Source organism: Athene noctua, chromosome 17 (assembly GCF_965140245.1).
Source record: "Athene noctua chromosome 17, bAthNoc1.hap1.1, whole genome shotgun sequence".
Taxonomy (NCBI): domain Eukaryota; kingdom Metazoa; phylum Chordata; class Aves; order Strigiformes; family Strigidae; genus Athene; species Athene noctua.
Genome location: NC_134053.1, coordinates 9,004,554 through 9,021,226, shown reverse-complemented (window position 1 = coordinate 9,021,226; position 16,673 = coordinate 9,004,554). Strand labels below are relative to the sequence as shown.

The 16,673-nt window shown below is 35.9% G+C and overlaps 1 protein-coding gene across 4 annotated transcripts in view; it reads left to right on the top strand.

Moving 5' to 3' along the window:
- The window catches only part of TANGO2 (transport and golgi organization 2 homolog), a 41,029-nt gene extending 24,609 nt beyond the window's left edge, over window positions 1-16,420 (top strand). For all 4 annotated transcript variants that reach the window (XM_074920812.1, XM_074920811.1, XM_074920813.1 and 1 more), the window contains 4 exons: window positions 6,583-6,653; window positions 8,726-8,879; window positions 11,702-11,806; window positions 13,583-16,420. In XM_074920812.1, the coding sequence (XP_074776913.1) occupies window positions 6,583-6,653; window positions 8,726-8,879; window positions 11,702-11,806; window positions 13,583-13,703 (451 nt within the window). In that variant the 3' untranslated portion in view covers window positions 13,704-16,420. The remainder of the gene's footprint in view (window positions 1-6,582; window positions 6,654-8,725; window positions 8,880-11,701; window positions 11,807-13,582) is intronic.
- The last annotated feature ends 253 nt before the right edge of the window (window positions 16,421-16,673 follow it).

Genomic DNA, 16,673 nt, shown 5'->3' with positions numbered 1-16,673 from the left:
CGGGCTGTTGTGGCAGTTTCTCGCTTGTGTTCCATACTGCCAAGTGTGCAATACAGACTGCCCTGAAGGGGAAATTGAAGTGGCAGCTTCTTGTCACTCTCCCAGCAAGTTTAGCATCTCTGACAGGTTGTCAGTTAGAGCCCATATTGTTTATATGCAGTAAGATCCCTGTGTAATACAAGTGAATCATTTTCTCCATGAGAATAGATTAATTGTCCCTTATAAAACAAGTCAGCTGGAAGGAGCTGCAGAAAAAGGCCTTTCATGTAAGCTTTTCTGCTCTCCTGTGACAGGTCCCTCTGGGGAAAATATAGTAAACTATACCATCACCTGCACTGACTAATTTGGTCATGTATTGAAAACAGATTATGTACTAGAATGTATTCTTCATGTTCTGATCTGGAGAGTGAAGTTTAGTTAATAATAGGTTTTATCCTTAATGTGGTGATGTATAGGGCTGTATTCCAGTTCAGACTGCAGATCCCCAAAACAACGGGCTTAGAATGTGTGTGTGGGAAGTAGAATAGATACACAAATATATAAAATACATGTTTAAAAGTGTTTATATACATAAATATATAGAGACTGTGTATATTTTTTTTTTTTTTTAATATGGAAATCTACAGCTGGTTAGTTATATAGCAACATCATGGATGAGGTAAAAAAAGCAAACTGAATAAAGGTGGTTGGGAGAAGAGTAACTGAACTGTTGATAGTGCAGGGCCTCATAAGATTGAAACACCTGAACAGCATGTCCAAGTTTTAGAAACATGGGCTGTCTTGTTCAGTGTGGTTATCAAGACAAAGCTGTGTGGGAGGAATTTGATTGCTCTCCAGAGATTAGATTTAGGAGCCTTTCCAGTAGAAGTGAGATAGGGTCAGACTGCTCTCATGGAAAGAATGTAGATGGGCAAGTTGTCATGATTGCTTTATAAGCTCACTTACATTTCTCCTCATGCGTTGTCTGTCCTAATGCCACCTTCTGCAGAATACATCTGTCTTGCTCCTTCTGACTTCCTCATGAAAATGAGGTGTCCAGGTACTTCTCTAAGGAGTTCTGTACTACCACCTTTGAAATATTTCTGCATAGATCCTCAGTCATTTGCAAGTCTAATGAGATGGACAGTCCAATGTCAAGAGAAGGAAAAAAGCTCTGAAAAACTTTATTTTCTTTCTCTCTGGTCTCAGCTTCTGTCTGGCTCAGAAAGTAAGGACAACACCAAAGAAATGTTTAGACACTGACAACAAAATCAGTAGTGCTTTAAAGCAGATTTTATGTGCTGTCAGTATCTGGCACTATTTTTTTTTCACCATTTTATTTGATGCTATGTAGTAGATGTACAAAAATGTTTGGGCTTTATAGTTGGGGGTTTGGTGTTTGCTTGTTTTGTTTTTAGGTTTCGGAACAGAAAAGTTTTCTGATTAGCTCATGAATACTGAAGAGAAGAAGATTAATCTGTGAACCATACTACTCAACTGAAACTACTGTTCAGCATTTCAAGCTGCCAATTTCATCTGTTCTCCTTGTATAAAAAATACATGCACACATTATTCATAAAACAACCCTATGTCCTTGTTTGTAAAACATTCACCCTGTTAGAAGATTAGAACTCAGTGCCCAGGGGAGTGTTCACTTAGTGATAACCACACCCTATGGAGCTTTACTGCCTCATTTTTTTTCTTCTTTCTGTCTTAATTTTTGTTGAATGACTTGGAGCTACCTTGAAGCAGGGCAGGGGTGCAGAAGGACATTGCTTATATTTCATCAGTGTTAAGAAGTAATTGAGACAAAAACTTTGATGTTGCTCTGAAGCATCTGTATTACTGAAATTAATGCTGCCTAGAATATTTCCTGAACATTGATTATTGCTTACATTTTTTGACAGAATGATGTATGTAGAAACATCATTTTTGTATAGTTTTCATTTCTTCTCTTTCTGCTGTCAGCTATGTCTGAGATTTAAAAAAAAAAAAAAAGTATGTCTACTGGGTCCTTTTGTCATCACTGTAATTATGCCTTTATTACTTCTCCAGTGGAATTGATATCTATACTTGTAAAGTTGGGAGGGAAGAGAATCCAAGTCCGGGCCATGATTTGGAAGCTATTGCTGTGATCAAGCTTACAGTGACTTTTTTTCATCTTGGCTTCTGCCTTGATGTTCAGTACTGAGTATCTGTAAACAGTAGGAAGAGAATAGGCAGAGCCAAATGATAAAGGAAAGAGTAGCTGACTGGCACAGTGAACCAAATTTTGGAAGTATCCCTATTTCAGAAGTCTATTGGAAGGCTTCAGTCTTCTTTTGACAGAAGACAGCAGCAGTGTTGCAGTGGAGGTAAGTGTAATAGAAAGCACATATCTGGGGGAATGTGGAATGTAGAAACAATAAGATACGGAAGTCCTGAATTAGTGACCCTGCAGTTTGTATGTATTCCCCATCTTTTTGTTAAACTCTAGGGGATCTTGTTACTGAATTGTCAGTCATGAGAATCTCAGAACAGATGCTAGATTAATCTTTCACATAAAAAGCCATTGCTAAAGGAAGTCAGTAGTGCCTACTTGTTCAGCTTGCAGTCTCATTTATGACAAGGACTGTCTTACAGCTGTGTTCAAGGGCTTGCTTGGGCCATTTGTCTACCTTTCTATCTAAAACTCTGTCTTTTGAGACCTCAGGTGATAACAATAGCTCTGATCTTTTCACAGACCTTCTACAGCAGATATGGATTTGACAATTTGAAAAGAGTATTTAATGCATCAATAAAATAGTTTGTGTAATTGCTGGTGTCTTAACTAGAAAAAACTCTATAATAACCATAATGACTCCTTTATTTGCTTAGATATATTACATGCATTTTATTATGTATTATAATTGCTACTGTAGTTTTATTTTTTTTAATGACCCATGTGTTAATCTTAAAAGAGGCTATTAACAGCCAACTTTTTTCTCATTTTTTAACTTTGGTTTATTTGTTCTCCCTGTGCTTAGTCATTGTATTGTATTAATTCCAACTGAATTTTATTTATGGATTATATTTTTCAAAGTAATACTTCTGGCTTTTGAGATACAATATAAATAGTTTGCTCCATGAAACATGCCAATTCAGCAACTTCAGGTGACCTAAAATACTTGCACATTGCTTTTTCTATGCCCCTGTTCATGGAAAATCGAGTGTGCCAGTGTAGTTCTGTGAGTATATGACTTCTGGCATCCTAGCATGTGACTGGGACCAAGATGTCAGACTGGTCTTTTAATGACAGCTCAGCTCAATGCTCTCCTTTTTTTAGCTGCCAAGGGATTCTTTGTAGTATTAGTACTAACTGTGTGCCAACTCTAAATGTACCAGTGGGAATCAAACTTGTAGGAAGGTGTCTAACCCCAGCCGGGATAGACATGCATCATACACGTTAACATCCCTTTGTGCTGTTAACTAGCCATAAAGATAACATAAAGAATGCTGAAGAGGAGAAAGACCTGACATTGCTAAAATGGCCAGCTGGTCCTAACAAAACATTAATAAACAAGAACTTGGGAACATTAAATATAAATTCCATTTAGTGTTCAGCCTGGCTCTAGGCTTTGTTTATGTAAAGCTTTGCCAGGGCCGTAATGTGCTTTGAGCAAGATGATTAACATAATCCTGTTTTCAAGTTTTTTGGTTTTGAATAACTGAACTCATACACCCAACTTTCCTTATAGAAGGTCTGTTGACCCTTTGAACTCCATTCTTTTTTCACTCCTGTAAGGTCCCAGGCATCTTAGATACGTAGCTTAGTATTTGCAGCCAAATAAAGTATGGCTCAACTTCTCTGGCTATCCAGAGTTTCTCCTGTCTCTGTGAAGACCTGGCAAAATCCAGTTAAGGGAATAATGTATGGGACTCTTATATTTGAAATTTTTTAAAAATTGTAATAACATCCATCTAGCTTAAAAGCAGAATATCTTGAAAATTTAACTGAAGGAAATAGTGGTAGGAAAGAAGAGTCAAAGACTTCTCATTGTATATGGCATGACTATAAAAATAGTTTCAGGAGGTATACCTTTTGTTCATTTTTCTCAGATATTTCTGCAGACAAGTGTACTGGCAGAAAAGTTTGCTGAACCAGCATAATAGCTGAATATGTCATTAAATATTTTTCCCACTCTTCCAATAATTTATTTCTATTCAACAAAGAAAATATGTGTCCAATGAAAACATCTGTTGTTTTGATTGCTGTGTTTACCTGTTCATGAACAAACTATACCTTTTTTTCTGTGTAACTTTTAATTCAGAACTTGTTTGTACCTGAAGGAGTCTCAAGAAATAGAAGGGAAGTTCATGTTGGTGCTAATAAAATTTTTTCTTTCACCTGTACTTGTCAGTAGCACTTCCTCATATTCATTGAAAATGCTGCATTTCTCTACCTTGATGTGTTTAAAAATAATATTTTAAAAACCTCTTTTGTCTCTCATTAAGAAAATACAACTTTTAACTGATTCCATAAATGGGTCACATACATACACAATTTAATCTGTGGTAGTGGAACAAAAATTTTTACTGAATCACAGGTCACATGAGAACTCTAGCATAGACTAGTAAAAATCTTCAGTGTATAGGAAGTAGGGCCGGAACAGGAAAGCAGTGATCAATATTCAGTGCCCTGCTGAAAACTGAAGCATGCTAGTTGTCACGATTCTGATGAGGGCAGATGTCTGTGGAGAGTTTGGGGTGGTCAGTAGAGAGTCTTGAGATAAGCATAAGGTAAATTTGAACAAGGATCTTAATATTGAAAAGAAAGACAAAGATAAGGAAAATAAATGTCTTTTAAGCCACTAGAGGGAAGTTCAGAAAATGCCCATTTCTTTTAACAGTAGATGAATCATAAACAGAATAACTGAGTTTATTATATATTTAACAATAAAAGCAACAATACAAATATACCACCTGTTATAATTACTCTTTTAACTATGCAAAAAAACTTGGACATCTTTCTCACGGAGTTCGAAAGTCTCATGGGTTTGGGGAGGAGGAAGAGTAGTACAGAGATGAGGAAAGGCAATTTTATTTTTGCTTTAGGTGGTTTTTTTATATTCCACCTCTTGCCTTTTATGACTTGTATAATTAATAAGTTAATCTTTCCCTTTTCATATGGTTGCCTTGCAAAGGGTGCTGTAGAATGGCTTTCAGAATGGCTTTTTAAGAAGAATATAAACAGCTAAATCAAGACTGGTTTGCTTGTTATTAAGATTTGAGTAGAGGATGCTAACTTATGCAGAGCAATCTAACTTCCAGTACATCATTAATGAGATTGCATTCTATATACTCTTATTTGCATCAAGACACAGATATTTCCAGCTCCTCATTTTCTCTTAAGAGACATGACTTCTCTACTCTATTATGTTTTATGCTACTCAATCCAAATTCAATTTAACTGCAAGTTTTGTGTTTGTTTGGGTTTTTTTTTTAATTCAGGAAGTCTATCCGTAGTCTATGAAGCTATAGCTTGGGGAACAAATTAAAAATTGAACTACAGTCAGAATGTATTTATTGGTAACTGCAATAGTACTCTCTTCCACTGTGAACAAGTAAATCAATAGAGTGAAATACAGAATTATATGGTCTCAGGGCTGTGTCCTGGCAAATTTTAAAACATAAATGAAAAAACCTGTCAAAACCCACCAACTGGTAGCAATCTGAGGAATCACTGTTTCATGTCAGCTGATGGGACTGAGGGATGTTGAGAGTGAACCATCTAATGGCAATCCATTCCCTGCCCTGCATTTCCCACAAGGCTTATTGATGACTTTCTTGATTTTTTTAAAAAAATATTTTTTTAAATTCTTATCAGTTGATTTGCTATTTGGGTTGTCAGTATCAGTATGCGTACTTAAAAATCTGTGCTGTTTGGATATGCTGATATCATCTGTGCCAGGTGAGAGTTATTTGCAATGTTGGAGGCTGTATTTTAACATGATGTCAGATTGTCCCTGCTAAACTGTACAAGAGAGTGAGTGCCGCAGCCTGTACTTACAATTAGAGAGTTTGCAAACACTAACTACCGTTACCTGAAAACAGCCTGAAAATGCGTATCTGTCACTTAAAGGACCCAACTATGCCCTATGACATTATTATAAGTGGGCTTAAAAATTGACTTCTGCCAGATAAAATGGCCCACAGCAGTCAGCTTCTTAGAATGCAGTAGCAATTCAAAAGAGATGACAGGAAAACTTTACTTGCTGTAATGGGCTGTCCTTTTGTTTTAACATGCCATCTTCCCCAAAGTAATTAAATCTTCAGTTATTCAAAACCATACAAATTTTTGTCATTAAGCCTGGCTACATTCCATGCAGCAGTTCTGGGTTTTTACTGAATTTTATTACAGTTATGTTTAAAAATGATAATGGTATTATTTGACAGTGGTATGTCTAGTATTGTATTTTGAGAGGAGAGTAGTATAACTCATCAATTAATCTCTAGGCTGTGATATCATAGTAGTAACAGTGGGAGAAACAGCTTGCTGTGTTTGAAGCTTACATGAAATTAGAGCATGATCAAATATAGAAGCTGATGGTTTTTCAAAGAGAAACTCTTATTTATATATTTCAGTACCACCAAAGGAGATGTAATTTGCTACTATGGAAACAAAGGGGAACCAGAACCAGTTTTCCTAAATCCTGGTAGGTTTTCTTCAGAAAGGTCTGAATATTACTTTTTGTTGTTTTAAGGGAGTCAGAATATAGCTGTATTGCTCCAGTAATTTAAGCATTTAAGCATTGTCTTCAGTAACTTTTTTTTTTCAAGAATGCAAAGAAAGTTCTTAAATTCATTTAAGTATTTACTAAAAAATTTCAGTAAAGAATCGAATAGTTCATTAAAAGCTTCTATCCTGCTGCCACTGCAGTTAGTGGGATGCTTCTTAGGTAACTGTGACTTAAGGACAGAAGTCTTGAGAAACTGAGTTTTCAAAGGTTCGTGGACTTGACCCTCACTTTCCTTATCCAGCAGTGTGACTGTGCTCCCCTAGGGACAGAGCTGCATAAAAAGAATAATATTTATCTGTCTTATCAGGTGGATTGGTTTAAGATGTTCAAAATCTTGTCCTTTGCTAGCCAACTACATAGAACAATAATCCAGAATTCATCACCAAAAAGCCAATTTAAATGGACAAGGACACACAGAAGGCTCTGAGCAGTGTAGCTGGTTGATAACAGTTAATGACAGTGACTTGTTTTGCCTGCTTAGGTTAATGGTCAAAATGTTGCTGCCAGTAGGCAAATAGTTCCTGTAGCAATTATAGCAAAAATTCTTGGAAACAGCTGTTAGATTTTCTACAGCTACAAGCACAAAACAGGTTTTAATACAAACATTTTAAACCAAAATCTAGCCGCTTGTAATGAGAAACTGAATCACAAGGTTTAGGTATTTTCAGGCTATAGCAAAGGTAGTTCTGGTCTCCATTATTCAACAACAAATTCCTCTTCTGTGTATGTGCCTTCAGGGATAGAGGAGGTTTGGTAACCTTTGTGTTTATTTGTTTGGATTGTGGTGAGAAAAGCTCCTTCTTGTCACGAAATGTTGCTTTGCAGTGTTTTTCAAGGGTAAAATTGGAGACAAAAGTAAATTATGAGTAATATAGCTAAACTGGAAAAGAGTGCACTGCAGAAATCATATCGTTCTGTTGTACCTTTTTCATAGTCTACCAAACCAGAGGTTAACAGTAACAGAGAACTGGATATCAGTACAGGGAAGTGATTAAGCACAGCTGAGTGTAAAAGAGTGATTGCTGTGGTCTCCTGTTCAGGAATGGGGTATGTGTTTTGTAGCATACCTGAAGATAAAAATTAGCTGGGGAATCACTTAAATTGTATTAAAATAAATAAAATTGTGAAATCTCTAATGAGAATTGCAAATCATGACAATACCCTTTCCAATTAAATTGAATTTTCCCCCCCTGAACATTACTTAGTAAGTATGTATATACTGTGCAGCTAGGAGTGTCCACAGGGGCTGGTCTGTAAACAGTTGTTACTACTTCTAAATCTTGAACTTATAACAACCTCCTTATTGCAGATTTTATTAATTTCATGACATATAAAGCTTGAAGCTTTACAGAAATAAACTCAACAGTATCATGATTACAAGTTATTTTGTGTTGAGGTTAGCTAATACCCTAATGTTTCTATTAGTGTTGTGTTCTGGAGGGAAAAAAAAAGCTTTGCGATTTCACCTGATTTCACACCACAGCATACATTGTGTTAATAACAGTGGTGAAAATCTCAAATTCAGCTAATTTTAGTAAACTAAAAGAGCAATAATGCTCTGAAGTGGGTGTTGGGGGTGTGTGGTGTGGTTTCTGTGTTAGGTTTTGGGCTTTTTTCCCCCGAATAAAAAAGTAAGAAGTAGTGATCCAGAAAAGTTGTGGAGAAATGGTTATGTTATTTTATTATGAGTTATACACCTAGGAGACTCTTACTATCTGAAGAGCTGTTGTATTTATTTTATCACAATATACATCTTTGATGCATACTTTAATTACGACTTTTTTTTGAAGCAAAGTGAAAGCTGGCGATAGGATGAATAAGCAAATTATTATAAAAGATTCATGATTGCTGATAGCATTTGGTTTTGTTCCTCAGACTGTATGGGATAAGATAATTATGAAGTTATTATGAAGTTATTTTTTGCATAAGTTAATTTTCTTTGCTCCAGAGTTTAATAAGTTGTTTGGGTGGGTTTTTTGTATGTATAGGAATATATGGATTGAGTAATTCTTTGTTGGATACACCATGGAAGAAACTGCAATATGGGAAGCAGCTTTTCACAGAAGTGGTCAAGAGAAGTCAAGATCTTACCAAAGAAGACTTGGTGCAGGAGCTTCTTACAGTGATGAATAATCAAGAGCCGTAAGAACGTGATAGCCAGAGTTTACTCAAAATGTGATATGACCACTTAAAAACTTTCATATATAAACTCTTTTGATAGAAAAGAAAATTTAGCCATATATTAGTTGACTAAATCTGAGTAATGAAGGGAAAAGTAGTGTTCTTCCTCTCCACAGAGACTGACTTTCAACAACATTGATTTTTAAGCAGCAAACAGTAAACATTACTACAGTCTTAGTACTCATAGACTATACGCTGAATTCTCTGTGCCCTTTTGTTTTAATGATTGCATTTCTTTTAGAAAGGGTAATGAGTGCCAGACAGGGGACATGTAAGTTATTGCCGTAAGCTTTGTGGAGACCCACTGTAGGGTAAGGTTCTGTTTCGTCCTCAAGACAGAGTAAGCACTTGCTTACATGAGCAGGTTTGTGTTATTAACTGCTAGCTTTTCTGTATTGCTACCCAGAGTGTAGACAGAGGGTGGAGAAGTAAGCTGTTTTCAAAGAAGAGCCAGCAATTGAGCTGCCTCCCTCGAAAGTGCTATTGTTTTAGGCTAAATGGGGGAAGGAGGTAAGGGAGTATTTGCTGTAAGTATCAGCTCTAAGCCTCTGGTCAAGGAGGTTCCCAAGAGGAGTTTGAGTGTCTGTTTCCTGACCCACTGCTGGCTACACAGTGAACCTAGACCCCCAAGCTAGATGTTTAGAAATGAAGGAGATTAATACCACTTCAATGTCCAGACATGGAGTAGGGTAAAGGAGGTGCTGTGATTTAAATTCATATTATTGCTCACTGCCTAGTAAGTTCCATGTTTAGCCTGACTTTTACCTGTTTATGGGGGGCCTTGTGTTAAAGCAAAGCTGGTTTTGGTATATAGATCCAGTTTTCTAGTTTTATCAGTCAATTCTAATGCCAACATTCATGTTTGTGACACTTTTCAGTGGTTCAAAATAAATGTTTACATAAGAACTAGGACATCTGAGCAATGAGTAGTAATTGGGAAGTCTCCTAAACTGTCTTAATTACTTTTCTATCTCATATCGGATCAAGTGATTTTTCAAAAAATTGTTATACTTTACCTTTTACTAGTAAAAAGACAAAGCTATAAGATACAATACAGCCCAAATTATCTTCCCTTAATGTTCAGTACTTCAATATGATCTCATCTGAAATAATCTGACTATAAAATTGAAATATTTACTTATAAAAAGCAATATTTAAAACTAAGTCTGTAATCTTACCAAAGCCCACTTCAAGGTGAAATGATCTTTTCATAATAAACATGAACATATGGATATGCACTAGCTTTGAACTTTCTTAAAATATCTTACTGCATATAACTTTATGATCACACTGTGTGTGTGTTACAGGAATTAAGTAGGTATGATGATTGGCTTAGTCTTAGAATTCGTTTCTGTCCTGCCGGATACAGGTTTTTTTGCTTTAACCACTCTCTTCTGCTTCAGCCGTGCTTTTGACTGTGATCTCAGGGATGTACTGCAACTCCTTCCAGTCTCCTTTACAACTGCTTGGGTTTGTTAAGTTGCTCGAGTGCAGCCTATTGTGCAGAGCATACAGGAACTGCCAGGGTGGAGTACCAGGTAGAAGCTGACAGTTCTCACAGGCTGAAGTGCCCTGCTGTGTGCCTTCGCTGTTACATCGTGGCATGCTCCCGCCAAATGCCCCATACAGGAGTCAGAGAGCTTAGTTGCTCTATTCACACTAGAATTGCACCTATTCTTGCTTCTCCCTGAAACACCCACTGGTTTTCTTCACCACAACAAAGAAAATGATCCCAGCTAGATGTAAAGGTCAGTTACAGTATAACAAATTGCACAGTCTTCTCCACATATCAGGATGAGTTCTGAAAATGGGGTTGAACTGATCAGTCTGTTTTGCTCTGCCCTCCTCCCCAATATTCACTGTACAGCTGATAGGCTGCTGAATTATTTTTATTTTATAGGTACAACTGGGTCTGTGCTAGGAGGCAGAATTGGGATTATTTCTTGAAGATGGAAGTATCTTAAAAAACAAACAGAAAAACCTGCTGCAATAATAGTTAAATTGGATTTTGATAAATAAAATTGTAATCTTTAATTATTGAAATAGGAAGCTGTACTTACGGCTAGCGTTTGAGATTATGTTCTGGTGATGAGAATGGAAAGCCAGGGATGTAGGGTTGCTGCAGTAACCTTTGACCTTAGCATCTCTTCTGTGGAATGCTGATACTTGGTAATTACAATAAATGAAGCTTGATGTGCTTTATAATAAAATCATGTTTCTAAATGTCTTTCAAGCTTTGATAGGAATCTATGTCAAGAAATTCGGGTGCAAGCTCACCATGTCCTCTGCTGCAGCTTCACAAAGGTTTTTTAAGGATTTCTCCTAGGTATTTTCCAGGTATTCCAAGTAAAGATTGAAGGGAGCAGAGAGCTCTTTCTTTGACACAGAAAGAACTCCTGGAGTCTAATTGGAAGAATGCTGTTTATATGATGTGCCTCAAATTATTTAATCATTGAGATTTTAACTGAAACTAAAATACAGAAAGACAGAAAAAGAATAACAAGGAAAGTGGAAAAACTTGTCAGAATATTAAAAATATTTCTTCAAGTGAGACAAAAGTTCAAGAGCGTGAAAGAATCTCTTTGAGAAAGAACTTACAAACTGTTTTATATTTTGTTTTCCTCATACTTTAGTTTTGAACACAATTCACACTTTTTTTGTACTTTTTGAAAAGTGTTTGTCATTTTTCAACCACTCAGTCAACACAGCATGGTTCAAGTGGGATGAATGTCTTAATAGTGGAGAATTCAATTTTTTTTTTATTACTCTACTACTTTTTTCAGTCAATTACCAGACCCTGCGATTGAAGACCAAGGGAGGGATTATATACGTCCTATATTGAACAAGTATGCAGCTGTGTGTGTTCGTTGCCCAGGTTATGGAACAAGGTAAAATATTTATGGTCAGAAATAGATGTGTGCTGGATCAAAGCATATCTCGAATCAAAATTATGCTGCTATAAATTCTAATTCTATAGTGACACCTTTAAATTTCTTCAGCTATTAAGTATAATTCAGTAAAGTATTTCCTTGCTCAATGTTCTGGTGTCTTAGATTTGCTACTGATAAGCATTAAGCATGCATTATGGTTTGTCTTTGGTGAGGAATATAAGATAGCTTTAGTTTGTCCAAGAGAAGATAATACAGTTCTCTTGGTTCCCCAGTGTAGTAACAGATCTGACTGCCTCTAATTTTGATTTTTATCATAACATGAAAAGCCTTGAAATCACATTTTTAGTAGAAAAATGCAATTATCTTCTGTATCTGTGGAACTGCAGAAGACATTTCTTTTCCAAGAGCAAGACTGTTTTCTGCATAGTTGTTAGAGATTTCTTTAGACATGTCATTGTAATACGTAGCTGCCACTTTCATACATTAAAAACCTACTACTCTTGTCCCCTAACTGATACTGCTGTTCTTACTGAGATGATATCACTTTCTGCTCAGACTGTTCTACCGAAGCTGCAAGAAGAATAGAATAATACAATACATCTTGCATTTCATTCTCAGTGGGACAAAATTATAGTCAAAGCCTGTCGCTGCTGATAGGGAATTCTTACTCTAAAAGTCTGCCAGTGATTTTGTCAGATCAGTGTCTCTGGCATAGTTGGTATTTCCACTGTAGAGATGTAAACTGATAAGTAGAGATCGCTCACTTCTGTAAGTATTTTAAATTGGTATTCTAAGAAAGAAACCACTGCAAAAACTGAGTATCTTTATAAAATGTATTCAAAGAATATTTTAAATATGGGATAATGACTTAAAATGGTAAAGAAGCATCTTCCTCCCCTTGTTTCACAGATTGCAGTCTAGCTATTTCAAAGGAAGCAGCAATAACTCCATAGAAATACTGACCTCTTACTGGTGAATTAACACTGTATTTCAAGTCTTCTCTGCTACTATAATGTATGCTCACACTTTCCCTTGGGAAAGTGGCTTAGTGAACAGAGATTGTTAACTAGGCCTCATGATATGCTTCTGAGGAAATTAAGCACTTTTTTCTATATGAGTGAACAACTGTGAAATGACTTGGGGAAGGCCACCACATCAGGATGGCATAAAATTCCTGCTTCTGTCAGTCATCTCTCCCTGGCAGAGTACTGCAGCGTCCATAGAGAAATGACAGCTTACACATCACAATGTGGCATAGATGCATGAATGGAATCTGCTTTTCATAAAAACAGATTTCCTCTTTGGAAGGCTCCTAGACAGATCAAAGTTTTTCTGTGATTGTGTATCAGTGTTCTATGATAATGATGTTTGAATCTTAATGGACAATTGATTTGAGAGGGAAGAATGAAAGAGTACTATTGAGATGAATAATCAATCAGGGTGCATGTAGGCTGTGAAGAAAAGCTTGGGTTTATGCTAGTTCTGAATGGAACGTGGCATTAAAAAAAGTTTAACCTTTTATCATATTCCCTGTAAATGAGCAGCTTTGTGTGTCAGCTGCTGCAGGTGCAGCAAGGAATCAGGGCAGTGGAGTGACAGAAGAAGGGACTGAAAATGCTCATGAACTTGCCAGGATGATTCCTGCCCTGGTAGTGTGGTGATGATACGTGGTCAAGAAAAAAATGAGCTAAAACCTTTAGGGGTGAGGGATGGGACCCTGCAAATTTATATAATGGACACAAGGTTTAACCTTCTATGCTTACGTTGTTTCAGGACTAACACGGTCATTCTCATTGATTCAGAAGGACGAGTTACTTTCACAGAGCGCAACATGATCGATGCAGATGTCAACCAGTGGGAAACAAGCACCTATGAATTCAAACTGCACACTTAACAACTTTCCGTTTGAATGGTTTGTAATAATAGCAATGAGAGAACAAGCCATTAAGCTCTAGGAAATGTTTTGTGTGAGCCTCCACAAGCTAAAAATAGCATGGAAGGCAAAAGTTTAAATAAACTGGTAGCACCCTATCAGGCTCACAGATGCTTTGGATAAAACCAAAAGAAGAATTTTAGATTAAGTAGCAACTTATAATCAGAAATAAATTTTTAAGTATCACCCTACTTCTAGGGCAAGGCCATTTTTGCCCAAGACAGTCATTGCTTTTTGTGGGTGGTTTGTTGGGGTTTTTTTAAGGTGTAGACCCTTAAACATGTTTTCAGTTCAGAGGAGGGGAAGCATTTGCTGCTTTTATTGTTCTATCTGAAGGTTTTTACCAAACTTTGCTTTCCCTTCAACATAGGCTTTTAAGATTTTATAGCTGAGGCCAGTGTGTGTTAAGTGAATGTTTGTCATTTTTGTAGCATTAAGTGCTTTAGTAACATTTCAACTTTTCAGCAGTGCCATGGTGCAATGTTCTGCCTGGGGAAGGCAGGACAGCAGAGTTTCCTATGGATAGTACAGCAATACATCTTATTTCTAAAATTTGATTTGAGAGTTGATAGGAAATCTATTTCAGTCTCTCTTCAGTTTTACTGAAAAAAATTCATGGGGGCAGATTTGCTTATCTTCGACTGGAATAAAATTATTAGTATTGTGACAGCTTGTTTCCTGATAGTCTAATTGGCAATATTGGGTTTTCTTATTTTCTTCCCCAGCAGGCAGGTAAGGAACAGGTAAACAAACAGAAGCTGAATATGAAATTTACATATATCAGCTGTTTTGTACATGTGCAGTTTTGGCTTCATTTCTTTATTGGTAAAATATGTTAAAGCCTGGAGTGACTGCTCATAGATTTTTAGTAAAAATAACTGTTTGTTGTAAGGTGACATTATTGCAGTCTTACATTGCTGAAAAAGTTGGGTATTAAGATGCATTTCGTACATTCTAACATCTGTGAAATAAAAAGCTATTTAAATGCATGCTTTTTTTCAGTTACTCAGTGCCAGAATAGGTGATAAAAAATTCTAGCTAATATCAGGATATTTTAAAACCCCAAGTTATTTTGCTGCTATTGGTGTTCTCTTTTGGCTTATTTTGAATGCTGAATATTACATTTTTAATGGATCACTGGTATTTTTTTCTATATATATGCTGAATGTATTCTTTCCACCAGCCTCTGATTATTAATTATTACGAAGTAGCAAGATCTCCAATACTCTTCACAAAGATGTGCAACTGTTCTTCTGTGCTCAAGCTTCTGTGTTCAAGTGTTCTCACTTGTACGTGTATCTGTAATGGAGACAGCAGTAAATTAGACTTGCCGTTGAGGTGAAGTACTGTGCAAGGCCATTCCCAGATTTCTAATTGTCAAAAGATACTAAAGAATATTTAGTCAATGATTTCCTTTGTATTTGCATATTTTAATAGCTTGTAGATAGCAGGACTGCTTGCATGACTAGTCACAGATTGTTGATTCAGTGCTATATAAATGACTTGTTGACCACTTTGATGGCAAGACAATCAATATAGTCTTGTTGGGTTGTACATGGTTTCAAACTCGGAGCCTTCCAGACTGTCCTGAGCTGTAGGAAATGGTTAGCCCTTTTTTATTTTTTGATGACTGTATGAACTATATATTTGTATGAATAAAACTCTTATTTTTAGGTGCAAAGAAATAGCCATAGCTGTCTTAGATATGAACTTGACAAATGTAGATTTTAAAACAAAAGTCTGCTTCAATGGCTTGCTCTTACTGAGCGTTTGCATAGCAAACTTTTTCTATATCTTAAGAAAAATATCTCCAGTGTATATTTGAACAAGATACTTTCTTTGTAGTCATTACATAAAAAGCAAGCAAAATGCTTACATGCTCTTTCATGCTAAAAGCATTTATAAACCTTAAGTTTTTTATACTAGTCCTGTAATAATTAGAATTTATTCTTATTTTTTACATATAGGCAAGTCAGACCTTAGATGTAAAAACAGACAATAATGTGTTTTGCTTTGCTTGAATCAGAATTCTAAATCTGGGATTTGCTTTCTCTGACAATTCAAATAAACAGTCAAGAATCAAAACCTCTGATGTTATTTTTTATTATGTCAGAATAGTTAACGAAGTGAGCTTTTTAAACTTCTTTTGAAGTTTATGAGAGTTTTGTCATTTGACTCCAGTGGAAACAGGATTAGGACTGTATTGCAGGTATCAGCAAATGGTGCTTGTCCATAGAACTGATGAGGTATTAATGAAGTGCATAACTTACTGTGTGCAAATTACACTTGCAGTGAATCTGCTGGAAAAAGTAAACTGTAGCTAAAGTTAACAAAGAAAGTATTTTATTTTTATAAATATTTTTAAGAATAAAAGGGGATTTTAAATATCAGTTTTAAAGGACATAAAGGGAAAAAGTGTATATAGGAAAATATTGCATGGCATTTTACTGTTTGCTTATGTATGACATCTTTTCAAAGTTCTAAATTTGCAAGAGATTTGTATCCCGTCTTCTATCAAAATGGAGGCAGAAGATATTTTAAAGTATCTGTAACAACTCATTATAATTTTTTTGCTTAAAATTGTTTCATAATTGTTGTTTACATGTGTGTTCAAAACTAAATATGAATAAAGTCAATTCAACATTAATTGTGCATTTTTGCACATATGTTAATTTATCTGTAACTTTGTGTGATAAGATGAAGTAAAATCTTTCATGAGGTATTAAGAGCTTTAAGTTAAGTCCATTTCTGACATTTTGAGTGCTGTATTTTTCGGGGGGTGTTGTATTGTGTGTGTTGGCTTTTTTAAATTCTATGCTGTTGCACAGTTGTACTTGTCTTACCACAGTAAGAAATTGGAAAATAGTTCTTCAAGGCTAGTTATCCAAGTTTGGGGCATTTTGCTTTGTTTTTCAGGTTAGTAAGCAGAAT